The sequence below is a fragment of the Helicoverpa armigera genome, chromosome 19 (genome assembly GCF_030705265.1).
Source record: "Helicoverpa armigera isolate CAAS_96S chromosome 19, ASM3070526v1, whole genome shotgun sequence".
Classification (NCBI taxonomy): domain Eukaryota; kingdom Metazoa; phylum Arthropoda; class Insecta; order Lepidoptera; family Noctuidae; genus Helicoverpa; species Helicoverpa armigera.
Genome location: NC_087138.1, coordinates 8,305,865 through 8,317,499, shown reverse-complemented (window position 1 = coordinate 8,317,499; position 11,635 = coordinate 8,305,865). Strand labels below are relative to the sequence as shown.

Here is an 11,635-nt window from a genome sequence, read left to right as displayed (position 1 = left end):
AACCTTTACGCTATAAACTACATTTGAATAAATCGATAGTTTTAAAATAAATCCAGAGCCTTAAATATAGACCTCCATTCAACTTTCTACTGCTTTTACTAGAACACAAATAGACTGGTTTATTTTAAATGACCTTGGACGTTAAAGGTCAGATAGTAGAAGTTCTGACTGAAAATAGTTTCATAGCTATCAAGTGTAATGCGGAAGATTTTTGGGGGCAAAACTATTTATTGTAAATGAGGTGGTATTTAAGATAATTTTATATCCTATTTTTCAGTTGGAAAAAACTATGAGGGACATGGCTAAGTTGTAGCGAGTAAGAATATTAAAAGAAGGCGAAGATTTAAAACGTCGAATGTTAGGGGTTTACAATGAATTATATCCCATATATTATATATCCCATCACTCCCATATATTATATCCCATCACTCTCATAGCCCGATAGGACGGCAATCCGACACGATCGGAGAGAGATCAGGCGCAGGACCGACATTCACGTGCTCTGTATTTAGTGATGATATCAAATACTACATCGGTAGTACAATATTATGTGCCTACAAATTCATGCTCAACATCACGTCATATGACATAAGGTTCTGACTCATTAGATGACTATCGGAGCTTTATCGATAAATGTCATAAATATTTCGATACGAGCTACCTTGACGGTAATAATTACATTGATTTATCTACGATACGTGTGGGTATTTAGAATAAATAATTGTCATTATTACTGTGCAGTTTTTCATAATTAAAGTATTAGAACTTTTTTAATATGACGTCATTTGACTATTTTATTTAGTAGTTCTTAAGAGCTTTCGTAGGTAAGAAAAAAATATTTATATTTTTGAGGATTATTTAAATATGTATAGGTCATATTTGAGTCTAAATCCTACCCAAGAACGAATATTTTATTACTGAAAAAAAAATTAAGTATGTTTTTTTTATTGTAAAAATATACCTAAAACAAATAGTAAAGTGAAGATAATTATTTCAATCTGTTTCTATTTTTTTAGACCAACATACTTAAGGAAAGGGCTAGGCAGATGATTATGTTTCAATTTTCATCACACCTCACATACGAAATCAATACAAGATACAAGTTTCAATGCAAATGCATTTCCAAAACAATCGGATGTAGATGTCGCCAGAGCACCACCGGAACATGTGTGTCGGAAGTAATTCTTGACAACTGCCCACTGAACCGGAACTGTACGGATTTCAACTGAAAGCACTCCAATAGGATTCAGATTTCAGATATGTGAAAATTGTATTTCCCAAGTTTTCAAACTGAATATTTCAGTAGACTTGAATAGTTGAATCGATTTGATTGGAATATGAACGTTATTTTAGTAAAAGTGCTACTGCAAAATATTGCAATGTAAAAAAAAAGTGAAAAAAGTATTTTCCGCTGTTCATATAGAACATGAATTCGTTTTGATGGACAAGAGTTTTTTTTTTATTTAAGTGGTCAGTTATTCATTCGAAAAAAAAAATTGTACTTACATACACCGTGTTTTTTTAGTCGTCTTACAAAGGTGGTATACTCAATCTATCCGACATAAAATACCACTAGACACGATTATTAATTTCATAGCCTTACTTAATTAAGACAACAGGTGCAAAGAAAAATACTGAAAAAAAAAATGTTTACGTATCAAACGGTAGAAAGTAGGTACCTTCCCACCGCGCCGCGCTCCATTGATACAAGATTCGGGCAGCGCTCACAACAGGGTGTTCCTATAATCTACGTCATGCATCATAATAATGAATTAATTTTTATTTTTAAATTATTCAAATCTCATTTTTTTTTGTATGAACGTTTACTAGTCATTGGACACATGAAGTGGGCTCCCATTGTAAGACGACTAAAAAGTCACGGTGTATAATTATTTAATATCTCTTATGTACTCATCTTATGAACTCTTCTTATATACTCCTCTTATGTACTACTCTTGTGAACTCTATTATATACTCTCTTATTTACTCTCTTATGTACTCTCTTATCTACTCTTCTTATGTACTCTCTTACCTACTCTTCTTATTTACTCTCTTATCTACTCTTCTTATGAACGTACTTCTCTTATGTACTCTCTTATTTACTCTGTTATCTACTCTTCTTATGTACTTCTCTTATGAACTCTCTTATCTACTATTTTATAAACACTGTTTCACATGTCGGTGGGTACGCCCTATTAAAACTAAACCTATTTTCACTGAATGGAGGCATTGTAATTTTTTTTTCTGTCTTTTTTAACACATTTTTGAAGCTGCTTGAGTAAAAGTAAAGTAACAGGTATGGGTAAGGTGTGTAATAGCCAACATGATTAAATATTTAATCGTTTTTTTTTTAATATTTTGATGTACATGATACAGTAGTTTTTTTTATCGACAAAAAACTATGCTGTAACTATTTTTGTATCACAATCAAGTCTACTCACCTACTATTTATTTAATAATAAATTAAAATAATGTATGATTCACAAAAGAATTTGATTATTAACCCAGTTTATTTAGTTACATACGTAAATAACAGACTTTCCTACTAAGCTACTAATTTATAATATCATCAATATTAATAAATTTTGAACTTTGAATTTTGTTAGTAACTGAACAAAAGATACACACGTGTGCTGGGCTTTCAGAAATACTATCATGGATGTAAAAAAGTTATGCGTCATAAAACATTTTCTGTCGCCATATTGGGCACATGTTATGCACAGAATTACTATAGAAGGTCAACAATATTATTATTTTTACCTCTACCGCTAATGGATATGATGATGATAATGCCCTCCAAGCCAATTATCGGCCTAGGCGGCTCTTCTCATATAAGGAAATCAGACAACTGCACAGGACATATAATGCACAAGCATTTGCGCAGATACAGGTGCACTCACTATTCCGTCACTCTCATAACCCGATGGGACGGCAATCCGACACGTCTGGAAAGAAATCAGGCGCAGGACCGACATTAACGGGTTCTCCGATGCACAGTATTTGAGAAGGTGTTGCTTTGAGCAGCGTGTAACCTCTCTTAGCTCTTTTGTTCAAGCTGTGCTGAATTAAATCCCAAACAAATATCGGCTGACTAAAAGTTTGTATTGTGCAATAAGAGTACCTACCTCTAATTGCATCAGTTTTAATGAGCGACGTATAGCTTCGTCATGATGATAATTTTGTCACGCAAACGTGACGACTTTCTTATCAACGAAAACAATTTTTCGTAAATCTATCTCAATAATTGCAATTAAAAGCCGTAATTATAATGACTCATGGTATAGTGACATTCCAATATTAAAATCTAAGATTAATCCTACTATTAATATAAACGTAAAAGTGATGCAGCGGAATAATATTAAGTGTAGTTTTCTTTTTGCTAAAATTTCATCATCTGCCTATACAGCAATAAAAAAATAGCAAGTACGAGTGTAATGTAAGTAACAAAATAATAAGAAATACTTGGCTGAAATTGACTCCCAGTCTAACCGGAGCGACTGCTTATCTGACTTCGTCAACTCTTTTATCCAGGATACACTGTACTGTTAAGACTGCTTGTCAGGCTTTCAGCTGCTAACTATCCGTAACCACTTCCAGAGATGCCAATGTCATATCACAAAAAAAAGTCATTATAATGCGTTTTCAGAAATACCGAGGATCCAAAGACCGACCACAAACAAAGTAAGCCTAGTAATTTTTCACCAATAACAGTTTTGAACAAAAAAATATAACCGACTTCCAAAAACACTAAAAATACTAAGTTTAGGTGCATCGGCCTAGAAGTCGGTGTCTAATGGATGTACCTAAGTTTATTTCGCCACCGACTTCTAGGCTAAAATTAGTATTTTTGGCTTTTTAGTGATAACGTAGTTGTCACTATCCGCATTAGTGAAAAGGTCTCGTCAATAGAAATAATATAAAGTACGAGGTAATTTACATATTCAGTTGTCGAGTTCCCTCGACTTTCTCTGGTCTCCATCATCGTCGGCTCCAAACCGAATCGAATTTAGAACTTTCTCCTTTTTGGGAAGTCGGTTAAAAATGGAACTTTTGTAACATGCCTTCCATGCGTCACTCATTCGCAGGTTCTTTCAAATCTGTGAAGAGATTTACACGTTTATTGCATGAAATAAAACTAGATACGCAAGACGGGTTCTGTTTACGTAATATTGTGTGTATTGTAGTTTGTGTACTATGTATTGTGATTTGTTTTAGAACTAAAAATTATTAAAATAACAATGTTATATACTGGAAGGAAGATGGTACTTTTACAGTTTGAAAAAGCTCTTTTACTGATTAAGACTTTTTTTGCTTTTTAGTTTTGTCAGAAATCGGTTTAATTTCTCTGGTTAAAAGCTTTCTTGAGATTGACCTCAATTTATTTTCTATGGTAAGGTGTGCTCGCATTCTGTAGTAATTTGTAATTAAAAGATGCTTTAGGATATTGGCATGAAACTACATATTAGCATACTTATATGGGTTATATAGGTACTTTATACTAGATACATAAGGTACCTTTTGAACACCATAACATTTCATACATTATTTAGCTAACTAAACAATGAGAATATGAGCAGCTAACTTCATGTAACTCGGGCGGACCCGCGTGCTTCGCTAGTCTACACCGACTGAAAGGCAATTACAACACGTAGGAGCTTCACCAGAGAACTTCGATAATGGCCCCTACTAATTGGGAACTTTATAGAGATAGATAATACCATTTTGAAATATTTATAGAGTAGAACACGAGTTTTGATAAAAAATTGACTAGAAGTGATACTATGCGGATTTGACATATGTTTTTTCAACGATATAAGTAATTGCTGGAACGGAAAGAAACTGAGCCCGTCTCCATTGACATTTATACTTTTAAAAATATAAGCACTACAATTTAGCACTACCATCAAATATGGCAATTGCTGCCAGCCATTTGGGTGGTCCCCTACTCCTAGACCCATTTGCACCATTTAACTAAAACGATGACTAAACCATAACCAGCCGTATACTTGCCGCCCATTGGTCAAATCAGCGATTTGACAACTGAAAATGGTTCGGTTATCGTCATAGTTAAATGGTACAACTCACCATTAATTGTTCTTTGGACGTACTATCATCTCCATATGAATCTCCACAACATGTTCTTCTCTCCATCGACCACCTATAGCATAGAGTTGTATATAATTTTTCAACAAGTCCTAACTAATTAGAACTCCACGGCTCGCGGCGCCGGCCAATTATTCTTAGGTTAAACCTAAAGGCAAGATGCCGATAACTTGGAAGAAATTCCAGCATTTTTTTTATCTCCTCCCATTGAGGTACGCTCAGCTCTTAAATTAGTTTTAGCACTCTGCTGAGTTTTTCTTATTTTTAGATTTTATTTCTAAGAAGAAGTGGAATGAAATCTTGGCGTGTTTATTTTGCAGCTTGTGAATGAATGGTAGGTGTATTTCTGTCTAGGTATATCATCATCATCATCATCACATTGGCCACAGAGCATCTTGGTGAGATGATTGTGATATAAGTATTGACAAAAGATTAAAGTGACATAGGTCATTACGGTACATCACTGATGTTTTATAATATCACTAGCGTTGTCAAACGAGCTTCAGCTGAATTTTTCCCCGCAACCGATTAAAACCAGGGTCCAGACTGACTACCAAACAATTAAATCGGTTCAGTAGTTTTGACGTGTGTGTGACATACTAAACTGACAGATAGACAAACAGTTAGAGCCACATTCATATTTAACATCAGTAAAGATACATACAGCATTACTACAACAACTTAAACATTCTGACTTGGAAACAAGGTTCGTTTTGCAGCCACTCTTTTTAGAAAAGTGTTCAACAGTAGTTTAAGTTTTTATAGTAAGGCCCATAATGCTTAAAGACATAAAAAACCGTGTGAAATTCCACTACCCCACACACAGATATTCGGAATAATTTACCGAAAAAGTGCTGTCCAACGTTGCTACCTACCCTCAAATACGCATATAAAATTCACCTCACACACTCGGTTTCTTGACAATTCGCTACAGTCAACGGCGACGTAAAACATATGAAAGTTTCATGTCTGTTCGCAGTGTTTGCGATCCTTTCAGGCCGGCAAACAAACCACGGGCTTATTTGAGAAAAACTTCTAGATCTGCTATTGATTCCGAAAGAGTGTTGTGGAGTAGATTGATTTTTATTGCTGAGTTTTATTTTATATATGTCACCGTAAGATTACAAACATCGTTAGATTACAATCTATCTCGAGAGATTGTAAACTGTTGAATTATTATGAACCGTAACATCTGATTGCAATTTAACGCATTATTTTTCGCTATATTATAATCTATCGATGAGAAATTGTCAAATTGTCAACTGTCCGAAAGCTCTCCCTGATTGGTCAGTCTTTTTGTAAGATCGACCAATCACGACCAGCCGTTCTGTTTAAATCCAGACTTTATTGTTGTAAAGATGAAGAGATTTTTCCTTTGTTTTTTTTTTATAGGTAAATAGTTGTCAAAATAGTGTGAAGTTATTAGTTGCCGCGTTAGGATAAGACCTGTAAATATGGTTTTAAGGTGTTTTCAATAAATAAATAAATTAATAAAAATATTTTTTTTATGAGCTAATGTCAGTAGTTCCGATTTAATTGTATGTAGGTGCTTGCTATTAAAATCTAGACTTTTACATAATAAAGCTGAAGAGATTGTTTGTTTCTTTAAATGCTACCTATATTCTCAGGAACTACTACGATTTTAAAAAGATTTGAAAAAAGTCTTTTTTATGTGCAAAATAGCCCATTTATCAGGAAAAGTTACTTCATATCCAGATTCACGGAATAGATCGCTGGAGGAAATTAGGGATTATATTACACTTAACTAGAACAATGATCCCAAAGTATTCAGCATATTCATTTAATATGAAATATAAACAATGATGATTTGAAAACCGTTATCCATGAAGAATTGATTTATATCGTTAATACGAAACCGCCATAATGAAACAACGGGATTGATTATTTCCTACGAGTAATATTTTAGTTGATAATCGAAATGTACGCGGGTGTAACGCTGCTTGCAATTTCAGTGAGTGAAATTTTAATTTTTTGTGTTAGTTTTATGGTTCTTTTATCAGAAGTTTTCATTGTGATTGATAACGGAGCAGTCTTGTGAAAACAATTACGCGGTATGGCAGTATATCTTAAAAGACGAAAAAGAAAAGGGATGGTTCAAAATTCATCAACATCGTCATATATTTACCGTACTGCTGAACGTAGGTCTACCCCAATGATGGAAAACGAACCATCCCTGTCATGGACACTATGGACAGCCCTCGTCTGGGCAAACATAGTATGAGAGACCCTGTTTCACGGTGGTCCGATGATTTGAAGGTGGCAGTCAGTGGATGCATGTGGGATTCAAAATGATCACTGAATTAGTCAATTACGACTTGATCTTCACTTGTTCACATTATCTGACGAGACAACCATTCAGCCTCCGAATACCTATAGGTACCGGGGGTATTTATGATGCCCACAACTGCGTTACCGGCTAGCCTCAATCCTTTGATTGAAAAATTCGTTTCGGATTAAACCAAATAGGTCTTTTACGACCTATAAACTAACCTGAACATTTGATATGACGTAGACTTACTTAAGCTCATGGTGCACGAAGTACTAACTTATCCGGGAGGCGTCAGTCATGGAAAGCCAAAATATTAAAATAGCGGGCAGTAGTTCCCGCTTAACAAAGGTGAAACAAGTGGGTAAAAATCAGTAAAAATCACTAAAAAATCGCTATTGTATGGAAATGCGTTCAGTAGTATTCGAGGTTATCGCAGACTGATTCCTTGTTTTATTACAGTTCATGTTTTGTTTCAGTTACTAACATTTGTAGATTCAAAAATTTTGGATGAGGATATGCTTTTGTACTGGAGAAAAAGTAAGTTTTTTTTTGCAATTTCGCGGATATTCTACAAATGTTAATACACAATTTGTTACTGTTTACCAGAAGAAACATCCGGTGAAATCTCGCCTAATAACGCGAAAAACTGGAGATAGAAAAACAAGTTCATGACCTCATAATGTTCAAGACAGATACTTTAGCCTCTCTCTAGAATACTCATCATCTGCCTAGCCTCAAAGAAACTCGTCATGACCCCTTCCAAGAACACAAACTGTTCGTAATGCCAGAGTTACCTACTTATTTACTAAGGACATACTAAAGTAGTCCAAATATACAATAGTACTTGCAGTGAGTGCAGTGTGAATACAGTCGTAAGTAATGCGAAAGGCCAAATGCAGTCTAAAGTGGGGTAATCGTGTGTTCTGACCTCGGATTATAGAAAAAGCGGATATGTTAGAGCATAATATATTTGCAAAGCTGTATACTGCATATAATATAATATTATAAATATAAAGCTACAGATATTTTTGTTTGAACGCGCCAATCTTACGACCCATTTGATTTCTCTTTATGGAAATTCATTAGGTACGGAAGGCTTCTTCTTATCTGGGTGAGCAGAGTAGTTCCTACGGAACGCAGTTAAAACCACAACTTTGTATAACAACCAAATTTTGAACAACCTTTAAACCACCGTCCCGAACAAAATCTGTGGACTAAAACTATTACTAAAGCGGGTAATTCTTAAAACCACGTTTTATAATAAGGTGGGCTGAGATTAGTATAGCGATCAAGAGCATCGGTTTTGTTAGTTTTATCTTTCTCTGTAACTGTTACGAATGCCATATCTCCCATGTTTTCTTTTGTGTAACACACAGTAAAAGTGAGGGCAAGTTTATTGTTTACCTTAACACTTTCATGCATGTGTACTTGCTAATGCATTTCAGTGCATATAAGTTACATGAAATATAACATCACGATGTATCGTTCTTGGCAATCCTTTGAAAATCTTATAACTTTGTTTGTACTCCGCAATCTTAGGGATTACTAGTGCGATTTCAATAAAAAATTACTGTCATTATAGTCATTTATCGAGGAAAGGTATAATACCCGGGTGCGCGAAGAAGTTCCTACGATATTGTATCTCACGAAATATTAGCTGGAATTCATTAGACGTCTCTTTTAGACTTTTTATTTTATTTTATTTATTTGCATTTAACTAATAAAGTGGATCAAAAATTGGTCCTCATAGCTGTCACTCGCTAATATATCCAAAAGGCTGACAGCATTGCCATGTTGGATGGATATTGCTCCTATTCGAACTATGTGCCCTAAAAATATACCTACTTCCAATTTCAATATTTACAGGTGATTCATCCAAATGCGAGCCGTTCACCACGTACATGATAGGCTGCAACAAATGTGTATGCAGTGCTGACGGAACACCGTTCTGCACCAGAATGGCTTGCTTCAAGGAACCCAGGTTTTTAATGGGTAAAGAATTTTCCTGTATTTTTTTATATCGATGATGTAATAAGAGGTGTAGAAAAGGCTTGCATGATGTCTAGATACGTATCATCATCATAATAAGCCTTTTTACCACCCCACTGCTGAGAACAGGCCTTCTCTCACACAGATATCGTTTGAGCGTTAATCACTTCGCTTGCTCAATGCGGGTTCCTGATTTCAAACTATAATCCAGGTTTTCTCAAGATGTTTTCCTTCACCTTCTAATCAGCCATTGGTATCCAAGATATAGTTAGAAAGTACACACAAACTTAAAAAAGTTGCATTGCCAAAAACTTACCTGACCTGGAATCGAACACACGCACTCTTGCTTGAGGTTGGTTCTTTACTCTCTAAGCCACCACGGCTTTTCAAGTTTGTAGTGCGTGCATACTAATAGCGAAGTGCCTATTTGAATAAACGTAAAAAAAATCGCAATCTTTCTTGACGACAAAAATATTTGCGAGAACTATAAAACAATTATCGATAAGCGCAATAATAATTAGGTACTTTTGAATGAATCATGATTGTATATTTGCAGAATGACATGTATTTTTTGGCTATATTTTATGCAGACATCAACATGAATAGAACATTTAATCCATACACTTATCAATGGCAGTCACCATGATTTTCAATTTTTTTCAATTAATCTTTTTACTTACCTACAATAATTATACTGCCATGTTGCACAACTGTTGTTAAGAATTTGCAATAGTGGCCTAACATTGAAAAACTGTTTCACAGTAATTTATGAGATCAGCGCATTCAACCAAACAAGTGAGATTTATAATATTAATATAGATTTTAATGTAATATTAACTTACAGATTTTTTCAGATGAATCTAAAAGGATCACCCCAGTAGATACACCTGACCAGACCATTGATTCCGACGATACTTCTTCATCAGTATAATAAATATACATCAATAAATACGTATCAATAATATTATTTCTGAATAAACTATTTTACCATTAATTTTTAGTTTATTTTTCGTGCACCTCCCGAGAGAACTAGAATAGATATAGCCTTTTTATCGTCCCACTGCTGGGCACAGGCCACCTCTCACTCAGAGAAGGATTGAGCGTTAATCAGCCGATAATTTACCTTATCGAAGAATTCTACTGAATATCAGACACTTCACAAATTGCTTTTTCACATGGTTTCATCCGCTTCCTGAGGAAACTATTTTACCAAGTCTGTCGTCCCTAAACCCGTTCATGGAGGGCGGAAAATGACGTTATTCTTCCCTCCTCTGCATCCAGTGCACGTTCTGCGGCCGGTATGGGGAGTCAAGACCTCCCCCTCCCGATCCGCAGCTTTCTTCTGCGACATCACGTCCTCATAGAAGGACACCACCGTGTCCAACTGTGCTGCCCACTGCACTTCTGTAATTTATAGCCAAATTAATTACATAGCATCAGCATTAGAACTGTTTATTTTATAAAGCTGTCAAACAGCTTTTGGTCGTTTTATAAACTTTATTATTCACAAAATAGTATACGTTAGTATCCGACAAAATGAATGAAAGGGAAATATTCAAGTCAAGTAATGTCAACATACGAGTCCTTAATTAAGCGGAGTTATAATAACGCATTAAGAATGTTAACTTGCAAAACTCGGAATCAGCACTCAGTTATGAGGGCACGGTGAGCGTGTATTACTTCGTGTCCTCCCTGCAAAGGAAGAAGTCGTGGCACCGAGCGTCCGTCTCCCTGTCTATGCGGCACAGGTACTTGCCGAAGCACCCGATAGCACCTGCGTCACCCTGAACAACAGAGAGCCGTGCTTTCTCCCGAACCAGTCGTCAACTACTGATCGGATCGCCTCGACGGCCGCGAGGGAATCACATCCTGAATCCAAGATAATATAAGTAAGGTATTTGCATGTTCATGAGAACTAGCATCGAGGAACAATCAAGTTTTTCATGATGACCGTACATTTCTTTCAATGAATACCACTATTGATGAAGGAATACTTTGATAGATTATTAATTGATATCTATCTTAAGTGATAATGATAAGCCAGAAGATAGTATTAAGCCTACACTGTCAAAATGACATCAATTTTAATTAAGTCCTAATTAATATAACGTATAAATATGTCTGAGAGTTTGTTTGTTACGTTTTCACACAAAAAAATGACTGAACTAATTTGAATTTCAGTGGATGAATAGATGAAGATGGTTCTTTGGAAACGAAGATAAGGCTACTTTTTATCCTGATGCGGGGCATAGT

General features: G+C 35.2%; 1 protein-coding gene across 4 annotated transcripts; it reads left to right on the top strand.

The window, feature by feature from the left end:
* Positions 1 to 6,983: 6,983 nt before the first annotated feature.
* On the top strand, positions 6,984 to 10,376 carry LOC135118221 (uncharacterized). Of its 4 annotated transcripts, none has more exons than XM_064039528.1 (4): positions 6,984 to 7,075; positions 7,870 to 7,930; positions 9,260 to 9,385; positions 10,237 to 10,376. In XM_064039528.1, the coding sequence occupies exons 1-4, from the start codon at positions 7,043 to 7,045 to the stop codon at positions 10,311 to 10,313; spliced, it is 297 nt and encodes a 98-aa protein (XP_063895598.1). In that variant the 5' UTR covers positions 6,984 to 7,042; the 3' UTR covers positions 10,314 to 10,376. The 4 variants fall into 4 exon arrangements, with proteins under 4 accessions (XP_063895598.1, XP_063895599.1, XP_063895596.1 ...); XM_064039529.1 differs by lacking the exon at positions 6,984 to 7,075 and adding an exon at positions 7,095 to 7,750 and having other exon boundaries at positions 10,227 to 10,376; XM_064039526.1 differs by lacking the exon at positions 6,984 to 7,075 and adding an exon at positions 7,105 to 7,741.
* Positions 10,377 to 11,635: the final 1,259 nt, after the last annotated feature.

Coding starts and splice junctions, on each gene's coding strand:
- LOC135118221 (XM_064039525.1), top strand. CDS start 7,691: ATGGAAAGCCAAAATATTAAAATAGCGGGCAGTAGTTCCCGCTTAACA. Junction 7,931..9,259: donor GCTTTTGTACTGGAGAAAAA/GTAAGTTTTTTT, acceptor CAATATTTACAG/GTGATTCATCCAAATGCGAG. Junction 9,386..10,236: donor GGAACCCAGGTTTTTAATGG/GTAAAGAATTTT, acceptor AGATTTTTTCAG/ATGAATCTAAAAGGATCACC.